Source organism: Labrus mixtus, chromosome 23 (assembly GCF_963584025.1).
Source record: "Labrus mixtus chromosome 23, fLabMix1.1, whole genome shotgun sequence".
NCBI lineage: Eukaryota > Metazoa > Chordata > Actinopteri > Labriformes > Labridae > Labrus > Labrus mixtus.
Window position 1 is genome coordinate 14,971,798 of NC_083634.1, and position 18,027 is coordinate 14,989,824.

The following is an 18,027-nucleotide window of genomic DNA, read 5'->3' on the forward strand; positions in this document are numbered from 1 at the left end:
AGACATTCACTGAGTGCAATCATTATTTTAAAATATTTCATACTGACCCCAAGTTTTATCTCTTTCACCGTCATGGAAATAATTGGAGTGATAGTTAAGAAAATGGAGGACTTAGTGATTTATATGATTCACATGACACATTGAACATCCATAATTATACAGCTTATTTTACACAATGACAGTTTATAACTCAGGGATTACTACTTCTTGTAATATTTTTTTATAAATATACTGTGTTTTTGGTTTGGCCATGTTTCCTCATTATGTTTTTTTGGTATCATTTCTGATCAATATAATGTATGTAGGTTGAGAAACCAGCTGATTGATATTTTTGAGCTGCGTTTGATCACAACAGATTATCTTTATGATTTTCACATTACTCTGTTCAATAAAAATTGTAATAAAAAGGAATTTTTTTCTCTGACTGAATAACTCTTACAATTACAACACAGCCTTCAGATAAATTACTGAGAAGAGACAAACAAAATTATAGAACAATTAAAGTTTATAAAGCCGGTTTTAGAGGCTGTGTTTCCTACAGATTACTGTGTTCATCTGTGCTGGTGTGGATCCTGATCCTGCAGGAGCAACATTTTCTGTAAGACACCAAGACTGCAGCCAGGAGACACACGGCAGCAGTGATGCCTAGAGATGTTTTGACACCGAAGGACAAAGAGGTCCAGGTCTGGGCTGAAGTTAAAGTCCCATATGGATCTCTGACCAAAAAAGAAATACAGTGAAGTTAGGACGAGCTAAAAGTTGATAGAAAGTGCGAGTGTTGTTGCTTGTTTAGAATCACAATCACCTGGTGACGGAAGCAGGAAATGTATCGACGGCGTCTGAAGGAGGAGTGATGTCAGAGTACAGACACAACCTCCTGTCAGGACAGGAAACTGAACCCTGGTATCCTTCAATCTGACCGTAAAAAAAAAGAAAGAGATATTACATTAACAAATAGACTGCACATTTAACACAAGACATGCTTCACTACATACAAACACTATACTATAACTTAACAAAGGCAATAAGTCAGCTGCTGTTTTTAATGGTGCACGGTATTTAAATATGAGAATTACTCAGTTTGAGTAACCTGTTTTGTCAATCACACCAAATCTTGTCTAAATGTAAATTATCAATCTTTAAAACTGTTAACAATTAAAAGCTTCTGTTTCTGTATTTTTTTTATGTCGTTACCTGAATGCTTCCACCTGCTGGACACTCCACCCACTCAGAGCCTGACACGTGGATTTGGTACCTGTTTGGTCCAGTACACCTGTGTCTGTAACAGCGGCCCTCCACTGTGCTGATGAACGAAGGAAACTGACTCCGGTTCTAAACAAGAGACGAGTGAAGAAAAAAATGACTTAATAATCAACTTAATATGAGAGGGAAATAAAAACACATTAATACACTCACATGCGCACGTGAAAGCACACACGTACACACCTGTCTGGTCAGACTGGAGAAGAAGCATCGGCTGTCAAAACCAAAGATCTCCCCAGTCGAGTCCTCTTCAGCTGACCGCCTGGGGTTTTCCTTTTTCCAGCACTCACTCTGAAGGGAAAAGGTGGAGAGGGTTAACGTGATGCTCATATGAACATAAAAAAAGACTGAAAGCGTTGGCATGAAAAATAGAATTGATCCCACAAAGCTGCTTTACATCGTTTGAAATCTACAACTACAGAGCTGGAAATCGTTCTTACTCCATTTTTGAGGGGTTTATACACTCTGCATCCCTCCAGGTATTGATCGGTCTTGCACTCCCCTTTGTGGAGGTGAAGGTAATGACACCCAAACCCACTGAGAAGAAGAAAAAAAAACGCAAACATTTAGTGCTGAAAATGTAATATTTAAAATTAAAAAGTGGCTTACATTCCTATCCAGACTATATGTTGTAGAGATAAACAATTATAACTTCATATACCTGCCAGAGCAGAAAAACGGTGAGGATTTGTTCTGACAGGTTGACAGGGATCCAAACATGGCCCCTTCTCCTACAAATCAAACATTTATCATATATTTTATGTTTTTCCAGTAAATAATCTTCAGACACGTGTCAAAATGTCTAAGTTGTATTTCTACGTTTTCAGTTAACATCAACACACTTTTTCTATACTTACCGTCTCCCCACACCAGACTCTGTGCCCTGCTCACGTCTACATTGTACCAGCCCGTGTCCTGTAATGCAGCCAAGGTTACCGGGTCGATCCGGACTGAGGATGAGTCCGCTAGCTCTGCTGCCATGATGGAGCCCTGAAAGACCCTGGACTCCCAGTGTGAGGACACTTTGCCAGGAAGTACACCCTGCATTAACAAAGTAGAAGATCATATAAGGGAGGCCTCTTGACAAATCTGGTTAAGTTGGAGCGGTTCTGCAGCTCTGCTAAAGGATTTGAATTGAAGCTCCGTTCTGTACAAGGTTCTCTAGCCATCCCCCAAGCTCAGGATCAGTGGAGTTCAGGTGCTTCTGCAGGGCTGAGATGACAGATGGGGTGTAAATCCTCATGTGGCCGGATCCATCAGAGTAGGTCACTTTCCCTTGAGGAGAACAGTCGGCACCCTCAGCTAAAAAATAAATAACAAGAACAATTTTTCATCCAGGGTTAAAAACACTTTCAAAAGCATGTGAAGTCACATGCATATCTAAGCACACTTTGAAGTATACTTAAAGATTTCAATGTTTTGTGTACTGTAAAGTGCACACCTAAAGTGCCACATTTTGAGTAAATCAATTGAAGTGGGCATTTTGAAGTACATGTCAAAGTTAACAATTTAAAGTATATTTAAAAGTTTTCACTTTTAAGGGCCCTTCAAAGTGTACACTTTAAGTGCTCTTAAAAGTTCAATCTTAATCCAAACTTCTTATTATACATTTTTTGAGTTCCCACTTAAGTGCACACTTTAAGGGAACTTTTAAACAAAATTAAAAGTACACACTTTTTCGTGAAATTCAAATTGCACAATTGTAAGGGCACTTTACTGCAACACATTAAACAGTACTTAAGAGAGCACACTATTAAGGGAACTTCAAAGTTTAAACTTAAGGTCTCTTCAAAGTGACATTTTTAATAGCGCACATTTTGAAGTGCACACTTTAAGTGCCCTTAAAAGTGTGCCCACTTCAGAATGCCCTATTAAGAGCACACTTTTAAAGGCACTTAATAGTTTTTAAGGGCACTTAAACAGCACACTTTTAAGCCCACTTCACATGCTGACCTCAAAGTATTATATAATCACATAAAACAATTGTGTTAAAAAAACAACCTTGAGACATGGAGGAACAGTCTCGCCAGGTGTGGAAGAGCTCTTTAGAGAAACCCAGCACATGAAACAGCTCATGGATCACAGTCTGTAACATGAACACACAAGATTTAAAACACAATTCCAAACTACCTAGAACATTTTTGTTTTTTTCATATTTACAATAATACCTGTACAGCTGCCTGGTGACTAAACGTTTCTCCTTTCAGTCTTTCCCTGCAGATGACCACCACCCCGGCCACAGGTCGGCCAAGTGCATCTGTCTGGCAGTGAGCAGCGTAGGCCAAAATATTAAGCTTAGGGGGCAAAAGGACGCAAGGATGAGTATAATGAAAGCATCAGCAGTTAAGGAAAGCTTCATCTTTCATGATTGTCGATTCAATTGCAAAATAAGAAAGTGTGTATGAAGTTACCAATGACAAAAGTAATCATTCAGCAAGATCAACTTTGTTATCTAAATAGGTTTAATTACAGAATGAAATCTTAAATATTCCCTTTTGAAATAATGTGACAATGAGAATTATTATCCAAACTACTGTTGATTTTTTTTTATTTAGTTGGAGGAACTTTAACTTTAAGACTTTATAAGGGAGAATATGTCAATATATGCTGTTACAAATATTTTGGGGGTGAAAAAATCTATGTAATGACTAATAAAGATTTGATGAAAATAAAAAAGACAAGTCAATCAATCTCTTTTTTTCTTTTCTGTAATTTTTTTATTGTCCTCTGCTGCCACCCTGAGGAATTTTTCAGGATTTTTTTTTTTATCAAAGACAATTGCTCATGAAAACTTTTACCTATCAAACAGCTGAAATCTGATAACATACACCAAAAAGAAAGTTTTACCATAATCAATATGATAGATCTCAAAGTTTTCAGCGTGTGTGTACCTTTGCTCTGCACTTGTCAGTGGACTTTATGTGAAGGTACAGCAGGAAGTCCGCGTCAGCGAGTCCTGCACCTCCAGGACGGACCTCAGTCCTGTGAGGTGAATCAGCATGAATGTAAATATCACATCCAGCAAGATGATCGTCTGGGATCTGTAGACAGGGATGGAAAAACACATTTCATTAAGTGTAGTTCAGGGACAAACAGCAGAAACAGCTACATGCTTTAATGATACCTACTGTCACATCCAGACAGGTCTCAGTTCTGTAGTTGCTGTTGGCTCGACCACACCTGAGGCACGAATTGTAGGTTTACCACATGTATGGAATTATGAATAGACAGTAAACATAGGACTATAAGATTGAACAAATACATTTATAAAATACTTTACTGTATTTCCAAAAGAGATGAGAAAGTGTGACTGTTGTTTGACTGCAAACTTGACTTTTAGGATCTGCATAAACACAATCACAGCCTTTCCATGTACACACCTGTTGTAGTTGGCAGTACTTGAATTCCTCCAGAGAAACTTGCAGTATTTGTTGACGTCTCTGCTGAGCAGCAACGGACCGACAACTCTGTTCACTATGAAAGGTCAAGAATTCATAAAAAGAACTTGTTAGTGTATGTTTTGACGTATTTTCCTGCGGCATTTTCCAGCATGAATACTGATCAGTAGGGGGAGCTCTTCCTGCTCAGAGAAACATTTACTGTGTGGACTGTTTGTCACCTGACAGTAAAGAGGAGACCGTCCTCACAGCCTGCTCTACCGCTGCCTCCATCCTCTTCTTCTCAGCCTCTGATAGGTTGTTGCTCTCTTTTGCAATCCAGGTCCGGATCCTGATTGGCTGGGGGGAGGAAGCAGTAGGCGGGGCTTTCCCCTTCAGGCTCTTCCTCAGGGGTGATGCCCTCTGTCCTGTACGGTCTGTGGGTTGAAGTAGTCCAGGCTCGTTGGCTGCAGCTTGGACCATTGTTACCTGGGCCTGAACCTCATCAAAGATGCACTTCGGCTGAACCCCAGTTAGCTCCAACACCACCAACACCACCAAAACCAGCATCTCCCCCACCCAGAGTCTCTGGGATGAAGGTGAAACCATGATAATAGTTGGAACCTATTTCAGGGTGGATGCTTTATTAGTTGTTGGACTTTTTGGTGCAGCCGTAGGATATGTTTGCACAAAGAGAGAGGTTTAGTCCTGACTGTAGTGGATCAAACTAAACTGTGATGGTGACACTTAAACTCATCAGCAGCCGTTGGGGGGGTTCAGGTTAATACAGTGAATGATATGAAATGATGCTAAATTAAGGATAACCGCTTACCCTTACAGGTGTTTTTATGATTACAGTAAATTGGATTATTAGTACTCTGTTTTAAGTATGTTTTTTTTAAATTAAATTAGCCTATTGTAGTTATTAGATTTCCCTGTTAATTGTTTAGCACCAATACACCAAGTCAAATTCCTTGTATGTGTAAATGTACTTGGCAATAAACCCAGATTCTGATTCTGATTCTAAATGTGGAGAACACAGGTATTTTTCAAGGACTGGGAAGGTTGTAACAGCCTTAAATAAGTTATATTCTCCAGTTTAAACTAGGACTGGGCAGTATGGCCTAAGAATAAAATCTGAGATTTTTCACTCCAAACCCAATTTATGAATTTAGGTTGCTTTGATGTTATCAATACATTACAACAAAAGCTGATTGAATTTCCCTTCAAGGATGAATAAAGCAGCCTGAATTTGTCTTGAGGGGTTAAAGTTTAAAGCAAGCTGTAAACTTGTCTTTAGAAGTGCAGTTTCAGGGTACAGCAAAAGTACAGATGAGGCAGCGCAACTTATGCAGCTGGTTACCGGGGGCAACCCAGCCACTCTGTTGACAGTAGACGAGGGGAGAGGATGTGAACTACAGGAAACCAAAGGGGGGGGGGATTTAGATTTTCCCACAAACCTGTTTCATTCATAAAATGGATTAATCGCCCAGCCCAAGTTAAAACATACGTTCTGAGTTTAATATGTTTAGATGTATGTTTTTTTAAGAGCAGACAAAATTAATTAAATAATTAATTCACATTTCCCTACTACAACTATACTCCTGGTAGCATGAAAAAAAGAAGAAAAAAAACTAAATATGGACATAAAGAGAACCCAAACTGATAATCTCGTGAAATACAGATTTCCTTTCTGAGTAACAGAAGCAGACCACTGATTTCAAATTCAAAAACATGTATAATTTTGCTTACCTTAGCAGGAAGTCTGAAACTAATTATTACTGATGTAAAATGCTACTTCAAGGCCTTTTTTCCCTTTGGGCTCCAATTCGAATGGCTTTGCTGTGGCGACGAGAGCAGCTGTTAGACTTAGAATTACAGTAAGAACATTTTAATTCCAATAGTCTTTTCCTGCAGCTTTAACAAACAAATACAAAATATATCCTTAAATAATGACCTTTCAAGTGAATGCCTCCGTCCATGCATGTAGTCTCACTCTTCAACATATCGGCTCAGTTCATCCTGTAAATGTGACCGCCCGTCCTGCTTTTCTTCCACCTCTTCTCAGGAGCTCTTTGAGGAGGCTGTGAATCTCAATGGTTGTTTCGAATACAAAGCACAATACACTGAGTGTCAGACGTCATTAACACACCACACCCATCACGTAAAAGTGCAAATTGTTTAATCTCAGCCACATTTTTTTTTTTTTTTTTTTTTTTTAAACTTATTTACAGTGAAGTTGACCCTAATGAACCGTAAAATCACTTTCTCTCTTTATTACCTCGAAACATTGGTGATTCAAAACGTCTGGCTAATCACTGTCGACCCAAATACATTCAGCAAAGTAAAACGGAACTTAAAAGAAGAGAATTAACTTGAAATAAAAACATCATCAATTGTCCACATGGCACACCATGAATCTGTCGTGTCAGAATATGACAGAATGTGATCGATTCCCCTCAAGGGTTGAAGATTCAAGTTGAGGTTATTTTGTGAAATCAGGGCCCTCTTTAATCACTCGGGCGCCTCATCTTCCTGTACACACTACAAACACACACACACACACACACACACACAACCTATAACCAGGCACCAGATTGTCTTTTTGACACATTGTCTTTTTTGTAGATTACATACATTCACTTGGGAAAGGTACATCAGTGTGTATGCGTCCCAAAGAGTTATTGCAGAGTAGACATGCATTTCGTTTTTGTTATAGTAAAGCCTCTGTTGTGTCAATGCGTGCTGTGATGTGAGAAAACGTGCCTCTGTGTGTTTTTCCGGTGTGTGCAGTGTGGGTATCAGGGCTCAACCAAATCTCCTCAAAAAAGGCACTTAAATCGGGGAAATGATTCATTTTGATGTAATAATCGGCGATAAAACATGTGACCGGATGCGGGTGGCTGAAGTACGCGGAGACAGTCCACGTCTACAAACATACTCCACTGTCGACGCAAGACTCAAACGCATATGCATTCACACAGATGCAGTCATACAAAACACAATATTCTCCATCATATTCTCTGAAATAAAAAAAAATTAAAAAAACTCGGATCATTCAATCTGACAGCAGCCTGCCTCCGTTTCAGGATAGGGAAGATTCCTCTGTGCAAAAGTTTACCTTCAATGTGCAGCCTAGCGGTAATTAAGTGCACATCCAACGCTCAAAACGTACGTCAGGTCAGCCATGCTTTTCGTCTAAAAACTTTCTCAACGTGATCTCTCTTTAAAAAGAAAAAAAAAAAAAAAAGTCAAATACTTGATTCCATAGGTCAACAAATCAATTTCAAAAAAAGGCACCAGACTTGCACAGTGCGGGCGAGTCTCGCTGTGGGCCACTCCTGTGCGCAAGTTCAAACAAACGTGGAAAAGACTGGGGTTCAAATCGACCGCATCCACACGGCCGCCATTTTCCTGTGACATCACGCTCAGGGCGGGAGGCGCCCATGCTGTTTTGGCTTTCTGCTGAGATCCGACGTCGTGAGGCATGTAAGTGTAGGAAACCTGACAAAACATCCGCATTAGCCTGCTGTTTACCTTTATAAGATAACGTTAGCATTCAGCAACTTCCAATTAAATGTTAGCTTAAAAATAGCTTAAAAACTAAAATGACCATTTAAAAAAAGAGTTAAAAAAATAAAACAGGAAATGCATACACAGACTTAGCTAGCTTAGAAATGGCTGAAGGCTAACGTTACATTTAAAATTATAATAAATGATGAACAAGCCATAAAAAGGACTTTCAGGAGACCAAAAAGCTTCAGTCAGACAACAGCACATGTTAGCGCTCCCTGCTAGTGTTGCCGTTGGTGACATGCGCCTAAAAGGTGACGTTAGCATACGCTTCCTCGTCAAAAGGTAAAGTAAGGTAGGAAGTGGATGACTGCTAACATTACAGATGGTCAGTTTTGCTTTTCCCATCACATCTTAGGACAGCGGTCAAAACGTTTAATTAGCATTCAGTTACATCTTAGCTAACAGTAATATAAGGAAGGAGTGACTCAACGCTAATGTTAGCTGTTGTCTGATGGTAGCTCGCTGGTGATCGGATGTTATTTTAATTTGTAGTACAGCCAATGATTCTCTAAATATTTCTAGCGATTGTTTTATATTTTTTGTTTTATTTCCTGCGTTTCTACAACTTGTGACCTAACAGCATGTTGAACTTCCTGCCCAGCCTTTGACAGCAGAGGAAAATGGACGCCATATAAATATGGTCAATTATAATCGGTGAGTGAAGATGTCAAAGGAGGGGTGTTGGGCGGGGGTCACTGGGAGTCGTTCAGGTGAGCATGGGCACATCGTCCTCTGAATTGGTGTCTTCGGACAGAGGGATGAGCAGCACCTCGTCGTCTGACGAGGACGAGGAGAAGGAGGGGGAGGCAGAGAGGGGCATGGAGTTGCTGGAGGACGAGGAGTGGGAGGAGGGCGAGGCTCTGAAAAGGGAGATGCTCAGCCCCAGGGTGTGGAAGATGGAGGCCAGAGAGGGGCTGCTCGGCGGGACGGGAGGAGTGGCCGAGGGTGGAGCCGGGGGAGCATACGGTGGAGGAGGTGGGGAAGCAGCTGGAGGCTGGAGCAGAAGCGCCGGCGCATCCTGTTGTTGTTGTTGCTGCTGCTGCTGCTGCTGCTGCTCCGTCTGAACCAGCAGGCCGAGTTTCTGAGGCACCGGCTGGTTGACCGCCTCCACCGCCGAAGAGGAGCCGGTGGGGGTGGAGTGAGCCGGTTCCTGTCCAGATGGAGCGGAGTCCGACTGCTGCTGGCTAGAGCTGGACGCCTGGCTCGGCCTGGAGGGAGGTCTGGGGATTAGACCCCACCTCCTCATGCGGCGGACGGCCCGGCGGACGAATCGAGGCCGGCGTCTGCGGTGTGGTGAGTTAGCGGCGTCCTGGCGAAGGAGCTGGAGAATTCCCCTCAGAGAAAGAGACGAGGTCTGAAACGGAGAGCGGAAAATCAAGTTAAACAACCCGCTTGGGAACGTAGCCTTCATATAAACACGGACTTAGTCTCAGTGATGTCACTCACTGGTTTCTGAAGAGGCATTATGAAGCCCAACAATGGCAGTCTCCATATCTCGCTACAGATAAAGAGGTGGAGCTGAGGCAGGCCTTAAACCAAACAACTACAACAGACGTGCCACACCACACCCCTGATTATGTAAATGCCTGCAGAACTCTTAACCTAAATGTAAGTTATGAAGTTATAACCCCCCTCTTCCCAGCTGTCATGAATAGAGAGATGAGCTGATGAGAACAAAACATCATATTTTAACATGAGATCTGTTTTTGGGGTAAGCCTCTAGTGGACGCATAAGGAACAACAGTTTTCTGCAGTAGCTGCATTTTCCACTCCAGAAGTTGCTGCTTGCTCGTGAGATCCCCAGCAGTTGTTAAAATTATTATAAATACCAAACAAGTCTGGATCAAAGTCCAGTGAACAAGTTTGTAGCTTTTCAAACTCAGTCGTTTCCGTATGATGGGATTTGGCAAACACTTAATCCCTCCGCCTCCGTTACCTCATGTGGCCCTCCCCCACAAGTTATAAAGCACCTTAGTGTGAACCGGCACAGTCGCAGCACATTAGCGCCGTCTTAATTCTCTTCCCTCTGCAGCCCACACAGCCTGCTGGGGATTAATGAGGCTTCTGAAGGGAAGCACGTGAGTTAAAGACTTGTAGATAAAACAAGGGCTACAGTAGATTAATGTGCACTCTTAAAAAGTCAAGGAATGAGCAGATCAGCAGTGAGACCCCTTCTGCTTTAAATGTCAACTAAATCAAACATGTTGAAACTGTTAATAGTTCAGTCATAAATGTAAAAAACAATTCTCTTTTCACTTACAAAAACTAAAAACAAAGAACATCAACAGATCCTTACTTTTCACAATTCATTTTTTTAAATAGCTGTGAACTAGTTTGCTGTAGATCAACAAATTGTTGCAGCTCCGTTTCAGATTTTCTCCAGTTTTTCCTTGAAATACTTTTTCTCTGTTCTTTAAAAAAAAAAAAGATGGAGGTATTTGGGTTGACAGTACTTTTAAATATTTTTTTTAATTCAAGCTCTTCTAATGTACCCTTTTTTTAAATTGTCATAAAAAAAGTATTTTTATGCTTTTTTTTTCCAGAGACAGAGCAGTGGATAGAAATGTTGGAGAAAGAGAGAGGGTGGAATTACATGCAGGAACGGAGCCACAGGATGGATTCGAGCCTCGGCTGCCCACCTGGAGGACCACAGCCTCTGCACATGGGGTGCACACACTAACTACTAGGCTACCGGTACCCCCACTCGGTAATCATTTTAAGTAACTCCACTAAAGACCGTGTCTGAAACTCTAGATGCATCAGCTTAAATTGCCTTTAATCATCTTTTGATCTGCTCTATGAAATTGTGAAAAATAACGCCATGTAGACTGCATGCAGACTGGTTCTACTTCCTGCGGCGCTCTATTCTCTCACCTCGTTGGGGTTTTCTGTGGGGAAGTCCTCCACAGGGGGGATGATGCCCTGGGCGATCAGCTGACCGTAGGAGGGCGGGGCCTGCTGTTGAATGAGTTCCGCTTCTTGGCGGCTAATTGGAGCGAACAAGCTGTAAGGACGAAAAAAAAAAACATACAGAGCTGAATCATCACACTCGGGAGGGAAATTTGGATTTATGCTGTGAAGCTTTCATCATTTAAGTTTTCATTTAAACAACTTTTATAGCTTCATTTTTAAAGAACATTACCACCAACAACTCACTCCATGTGTTGCTTTTGTTTTTAAGTTTGCACTTCATAAAAAAGGTTTCTCTTCTTCTTGTAGTACACATGAAATAATCGTGTTTGGCCGAGACAAATTGTACGTGGGTTGCTCACACTTAACAACAAGAACGATCTGATACTTTTTGTTCCTCTTCTAAAAAGCAGAGAGAGCAGCGTTCTGGCTGTGTGGTGAGAGGCTCTGCTTTGTGTTTGAAAGCCGATGTCTGGCAGAGCCGAGGCTTGAAGCGAGGAACACAAACTGGTGACTCACTCTTTCAAATTTATAGAACAGAATCTGGTTACGGCACAAGAAGCAGCCTTTAGAAGGAGAAAAGTGTCTGGAAAGCAGATATTCAGATAAATACTCCAGTATACGAAACACTAAACGTTTACCTGTATTCTCTGGTCCTGAGCGAGTACAATTTACAGGTGCAGCCCATGGCGATAACAAGCAGAAGCCCGCAGACTAAGCTGCCCACTGTTGCCGCGGTGATGACCTTGCGGGGCAGGATGACGGTGCAGTTGAGCTCGTCCGTTCCGTCCTTACAGTCCACCTGCCCGTCACAGCGCCAGCTCTCAAACACACACCTGTAGACGGGACAAAGGACCATTTGTGTGTCAGAATGGGCGCAAAAAAAAAAAAAAAAACAGGAGTGGAGCTGCATACTGAGGGGCTGCTATGAAGTCATGTTATTAAAACCACAAAAACCAGATTACTGTGCATGATTTGGCGTATGTTAACTTGCAGATTATTTGAGGTTAAAAAAAATAAACAAAATAATGCATATTAAAAAAATGCAGCTCAACAGTTTACCCACAAAAAACTACACCGACTCGAGTTTTGGTCACATGTTGACTTCAATCAATCCATTCTCAGACGGACACACCCTCTGACTCACACCCTTCTGTTACAGACAAATCACTCCCTCATGACTGACCTGACAACAAAGACGACTCATTTAACAGAACAGTTTGTAAAGAAACAAAAACAACAGCAGCTGGGCAGTTACGAACTAAAAAAGGTTCACAAAGGCGGGCGCTGCTCACAAAGTCAGAAAGAAGCCTTAAACATCAACCTGGAAAGTTGAATCGAAAATAACCAAAAATAAAAGCGGTGCTGAGAAGTAAAGATTGAACATCTAGAGCTCCAACACAACTCGGTGTGCTGATGATAAACAGATTTGAAATGTACTTTTGAGGTTGATTTATTTTGTCAACTTCTGTTCCAGAGGTCGAGAAGAAAGACTGACGTTCAACTTCAACTCATTCAGGAGAATAGTTGTGAATTTTCTGACCCAACAGTGTTCCACTCTGCAAGTTTTCAGACTAAATCTCTCCCGCGTACTGACCTGTCGCTGTCACAATGAAAGGTCCCCGGCTGGCAAACGGTGCAGTCCCTCTCGTCGCTGCCGTCGGCACAATACAGCTGGTAGTTGCATCGCTCCGAGACCGGGTAACAAACCGGCCTGCCCGCATAATGGCTGGACGACACCGCTCTCTGCCCCGCCATCCCGCAGGCGAACTGATTCAGGTTGCAGCCCCTGCACCCCTCCTCGTCCTTCCCCGTCTCGGGACAGTCCCACTTCCCGTCGCAGCGTTGCTCCTGGGTGAAGCAACCTCCAGCGGCTCCCCCACAGCGGCCCTCCCAGGGGGGGCAGTAGGTCCCGACGTGGAAGGTGGCGTTGAAGCCGCTGCCCTCCGAGCCTGGAAGAGTCTTGTAGGTCATGGAGAGCCGGCCGGTGTGGGATTCAACCTGGACTGATTTGTAATTGGAGGCGCTGGTGATCTGTCAAAACACAGGAAAGGGACAATATGTTATCAGAACATTCTCTATGTTTGGATGCTTTTTTTTTAAAGTAACGGTAATATACTGTAGAAGACACTCACAATTTTAATAACGTCCCCTTTGCCTTGTTCTCTGTTGAACACGGTGAGTCGATCCCCGGGTCCTAAAACCAGCTGCTGCAGGTCCAGTCTCAGGGGCCTGGAGTCCTGCGGGTCCAGAGTCCAGACGCAGAACATTGCCGGGCCGCGGATGGCTGGAGGAGAGAAGGTCCCGTAGAAGGTCTGCAGGAGTCCTCCGCAGGGCCACTCGATGGGGGCAGGCGTAAAGGCCGGCTCCCGGCGAGTCTGAGACTGCTCTCGATCCAACTGCGCCTCCTCCGCTGCCCGCGCCTTCAGCTGCGCCCAAAGATCAGAGACTGTATCGATCTCGGGCGTCTTCTCGGCTGCGTCTCTGTCGTTGTTTCGCTCGGTGATCGACTCCGCTCTGACGTCTCCGGCCGGTGTGCCGCTAAACTTGAGCAAGGACTCGGGGGTTTCTTCTTCTTCTTCTTCTTCTAAATCACAGCCCTGCTCATCTGTGCCGAGGCCGGCGGCTTCATCGAGACACTCCACCTGACCGTTACAACGCCATGAGAGAGGCAGGCAGCGACCCCCAAGGCACTCGAAGGATGTCACTGGACACTCCCCGGAGTCTGGAGGTGAAGAGATATGAGAAGAAGAACGATTATAAGAAAAGATATAAGATTTTCATTAGACAAGATGAATGGGAAGAAACCAAATAGAAGATTTTTATACATGAATACCAGATTATTTCCTAAAAAAAATGTGATTTTATAAACCTCAAACACAAAAATGCAGAACACCTGGATTGTAATGCCACAAAAAATGACAATGAGTGAGGTTCGGTTGGTGAAAATAAAAGGATGTGTGTTTCTTGAATGATGTACAGCATGTGTATTTTAATGTTCAAGTTAAAATATTAAATAATTAGATTTTTAAAATACTGGGATTGAACTTGTCTGTTTTCTTGTGTGGGTTAAAGACATGTTTTCCATTTGGTTTTATTCTGTTCTTCTATCTTGACTCATCATAGAGATTGTCCGTCTCTTTTTGCCAGCTGTTGATACTTGAAGTTTGTAAATGATATCTTATTCCATTAACAACAACAACAACAACAACAATCACATCAAGCTATCCTACCTCTGGCGTAATTCAACAGAAAAGACGATACAGGGAACTGATGCGGGAGGAAGTGGTGCGTCACTGAAATGTTTCCCCCTGGGAACTCCATTGGCTGCGGCAGCTTGGAGCCACAAAGGACGACCGGATCTCCACCAGCTGAGGATTTTATCGTCACCCATTCCTTCCGACAGCGAGCCGAGAACTGAGAGAAACTGAGAGAGGATTTATAGGAAACAATCAGCCAAAATACAAAACCACAGAAGAGGCAGCAACTGAAACTCATGTGAGACAATATAACCAATATAAAGAGAATGCCTCAAACAATAAGCAGGATAGCTTTCTACTTATGTTTCTCGATTGATCTGTTGTTTAAAATAAAATAAACCCTCTCCCTGTCTTTTTCAACTAATCTCTAAAAGTGTATCTATTTTTTTTTTAGATCCAATAGTTATGGGTCCTATATAATTCACAACATTAAATCTTTAACAGACAACAGCAGCAGATTAAGTTTCCCATTATTATCTAAGAGGTAAATACTCTCAATAATTTGTGCAGCTGTTCTGATCATAACATCTACAAGATATAAAGATCAATTCAGTAGTTTTATCCCAGGTGGCATCTTGTTTGGGCCTAATCATTTGAATTATTTTCAGTAGTGCGTTTACCTTAAGACAATAGGTTCACCTTCCACCCCCTTGATGATCCAGCAGTCGTAGGTCGAGCCAAAGCGGTAGGACCAGCTGTGATAAGCTGAGCTCCTGATCTCTCCCACTTTACCGTCTAAGACCTGGAGGGAGTGCCCACATCGGGCTGGAGAAACAACAAGACCAAGGAGAGAAGGTTTGATGCAAAAGAAATCCTGTTTTTCATGCTTTAGGTGTAGAGCGCAACCCAGAGAAAATGTCAGGTGGCGGACTATTTATACTTCAACTTTCATTTCATTAACGAAATTAAGTTTAAATTTATCACATAATAGTTGGATATAAATGTTTCAAAAAGTAGCGCAGCACATAAACGAGTTAAACTCAAGAAAAGAGAGATCTATTCAGGCTGTTTTGTAGTTAAGAGAAAAGTATAAAACTTGAACGGGACATTGAAAAAGCCTCTATGCACACATGTTACATGAGATAAGTGCTGACAAGTGTGCGTCCTTACCCGAGCCGAGGGCAGGCTCAAGACGGCTGCACGCTGAGGATGAAATAAGCACAAACACAGCGAGTCAGGCAGGTGTGTCATCAATCGTCACCACAGGGACAGAGCTCGTAAACGATGTACGACACGAGCAGTGCAAACACAACCTTTGCTTGATAAGCACTCAAAGCAGGCGCCTTACATAGACACACAAACAAACGTTTAATACGTATATCACCAATCTGTACATGTTCACTCACCTGTTATGGTGAAAGCTAGGAGGGCACAAAAGTTGTAAGTGAATGTCATCGTGGAAATGCTTCCCCTCTGAGATGCTGGAAATGATGTTAAAACTGAGGGCTTAAAAGGGTTTTTAAAAAAAAGTCAAAAGTGCCATTTTTGGAGACTTTGTTTCAGGAAGACTTCCCCTGCAGAGTGAACAGAGAAGAGGAAGAATTAGACCTCGTGCTTTTGGCTTCATAATGTACACACTCCGCATCTCTGACAACAAAAACACACACTATCATCACGTCATGATTAGGGCTAAAACATTAGATCGATGACTTTAATGCGATAAAAACCTGTTGCCAACTGTTGCACACATCATTCATCAATCGTTAAATGTCATCGACAAATGTTTGCCAGCTTGTCGTTATTTTTCTTTTCTGGGTTTTTCCAACTTCTGTTTGACAAAAGTTGGAAGAAAGTTAACGCTGCCTGTGGAAACGTGTGACAGGCAAGTTTCATCATCTATATTCACAAGGAGGAGCACAGCCAGGGCAAACAGGATCATGAGTGAGCCCCACCACCACCCAGGTAACGGACTGTTCACGTGGCTGCCCTCTGACAGGCGCCTTTGACACATCAATGGCGAACACAGAAAGACTCAGGAAGAGCTTCTTTCCTCAGGCTGTCCGGACTGTTAACTCCACTCTCCTCAGTTAAAAACATAAACAGAACTAAACAAAACAGAACTCTGATTACATGATGCACACACACCACACACTCCAATCTGCACTTTGACACCCTGGACACTTTACACTGTTTACATTATTCTATATTTTGTATATTCAAATATTTCTTTTTTTAATTTTACATTATATTTCTATTTTACTGCATATATGTGTATTAGTAATTCGAGTGTTATTGCACGGCCTTGCGGAACAGTCTTTACATTTCACTGCACATCTATATGAGCATGTGACAAATACAAATCTACACCTAGATATTGTACAGAAATGTGTAACAGAATACTTACAAGTCATTACTCAGTAGTAACGACGAGTATCGATCATTTTTTTTAAATACCTGGAGTCAGACATTAGTGTAACGTTATGTATCTTTTTCCATCTTAACTCAACAGATTAACTTCAAAGTCAAAGTCAACTTTATTGTCAATTTCAAAATATGCCAGACATACAGTGGAATCGAAATTGCGTTTGTCTCCGTCCCACGGTGCAATACAACCAAAATAAGGTGAAAATAGATAAAATAAAATGAGGTAAAAATAAGATTTACAGTAATAAATTCTAAATTGTGCAAAAAGGTACAAAACGGTAAATAAAATTTAAAGAAAAAGTAAACTTCATTCCTGATAACTTCATATTTCTGTGGTACTCAATGTAAGTCATTTATAGTTTATCCAGCCTGGTATTCACACTTTAAACACAATTATTAGAGTTATTAATAGTATATGACTGCTTGCATTAAAAGGGGGAAATTGCCTGGCACCAAAAACATAATGAAAGTAGGATCAGATGTAAACATTATGAAACCTCTATTGTTATATTTCCTCCCTGTAACACAATACAAGGGATTGTATTGATGTTATTTTGATCCTGACCCCCCCCCCCCACCAAAGAACACGAACACGAACACGAACACACACACACACACTTCCTGCCTCTAATCCTCTCAACCATGACGTCAGAGAGGCTAACATTTCCGTGATTAACCCACCGCCGAAACCGAAACACATACTTTTAAAGTCTTTCTGCTATCCACAGTAAAGTAAAATCTCCAGAGTGGTGTACTCAGACTTAATTAAGTTAAGATAACACTACGAGACAGTTTGGTTTCGGGGGGAGAAGGAGGGAGCAGCTGCTTGCCCTCCTCAGTCACAAGCGAGCTAGCTGCTAACGCTAACATCCTGACTTCTGTCTTCGTAACAAAAAACGCGTTTTTTCGGGAGTCGACATCGCAAGAAAATGTCTCACAACCCCACATGGAGGGTTTCAAGACAAAAAGAGGTCACAACATGTGGGGTAGAAGCGATAACGCCATGAGAAAACCGTATAAAAAAAGAGCAGGAAGGCAAATACGTTACCATGTCAGTCGGCCTTTCTTGTTGACAAGTTTAGACCCACTTCCGCGTGTTATTGGCTCATGCTGAAAAGGGGGCGGGGCTTAACTTCCATCCCCCATTCATAAAACTCTTAATTTCTCTTTATTTCAAATACACTTTGTAATTATCACTGATTAGGAGCGTTATTCGGATCACTACGCAAAATATACATCTTAGTATGTTCATACGTGGAGGATAATTTCAGAAAGAA

General features: G+C 41.9%; 2 protein-coding genes across 2 annotated transcripts; both read right to left on the reverse strand.

The window, feature by feature from the left end:
* Nucleotides 1–218: 218 nt before the first annotated feature.
* LOC132958972 (ciliated left-right organizer metallopeptidase) lies at nt 219–6,736 on the reverse strand. Its single transcript, XM_061032048.1, has 16 exons — nt 6,598–6,736; nt 6,393–6,482; nt 4,883–5,228; nt 4,644–4,737; nt 4,392–4,443; nt 4,155–4,304; nt 3,432–3,557; nt 3,265–3,349; nt 2,417–2,565; nt 2,121–2,304; nt 1,925–1,994; nt 1,704–1,800; nt 1,447–1,554; nt 1,195–1,332; nt 806–915; nt 219–716 (listed from the first exon to the last, which is right to left on the reverse strand). Exons 3-16 carry the CDS (start codon nt 5,208–5,210, stop codon nt 536–538), a joined length of 1,872 nt encoding a protein of 623 aa, XP_060888031.1. The 5' UTR covers nt 5,211–5,228; nt 6,393–6,482; nt 6,598–6,736; the 3' UTR covers nt 219–535.
* A 69-nt stretch (nt 6,737–6,805) lies between these two features.
* lrp10 (low density lipoprotein receptor-related protein 10) lies at nt 6,806–17,952 on the reverse strand. The gene is made up of 10 exons (XM_061032047.1): nt 17,799–17,952; nt 15,733–15,900; nt 15,497–15,529; nt 15,007–15,151; nt 14,360–14,553; nt 13,262–13,851; nt 12,724–13,160; nt 11,768–11,962; nt 11,091–11,220; nt 6,806–9,570 (listed from the first exon to the last, which is right to left on the reverse strand). The coding sequence occupies exons 2-10, from the start codon at nt 15,779–15,781 to the stop codon at nt 8,923–8,925; spliced, it is 2,421 nt and encodes an 806-aa protein (XP_060888030.1). The 5' UTR covers nt 15,782–15,900; nt 17,799–17,952; the 3' UTR covers nt 6,806–8,922.
* Nucleotides 17,953–18,027: the final 75 nt, after the last annotated feature.

Excerpts from the sequence above, each read along its gene's own strand:
- LOC132958972 (XM_061032048.1), bottom strand. The coding sequence starts at position 5,210 with ATGCTGGTTTTGGTGGTGTTGGTGGTGTTGGAGCTAACTGGGGTTCAG. Across the intron at positions 4,305-4,391 it reads AGACCTGTCTGGATGTGACA|ATCCCAGACGATCATCTTGC; the intron begins GTAGGTATCATT and ends CCCTGTCTACAG. Across the intron at positions 1,801-1,924 it reads CCGTTTTTCTGCTCTGGCAG|TGGGTTTGGGTGTCATTACC; the intron begins GTATATGAAGTT and ends TCTTCTTCTCAG.
- lrp10 (XM_061032047.1), bottom strand. The coding sequence starts at position 15,781 with ATGACATTCACTTACAACTTTTGTGCCCTCCTAGCTTTCACCATAACA. Across the intron at positions 15,530-15,732 it reads CCTAGCTTTCACCATAACAG|CGTGCAGCCGTCTTGAGCCT; the intron begins GTGAGTGAACAT and ends TTTCATCCTCAG. Across the intron at positions 11,221-11,767 it reads CTCAGGACCAGAGAATACAG|CTTGTTCGCTCCAATTAGCC; the intron begins GTAAACGTTTAG and ends TCGTCCTTACAG.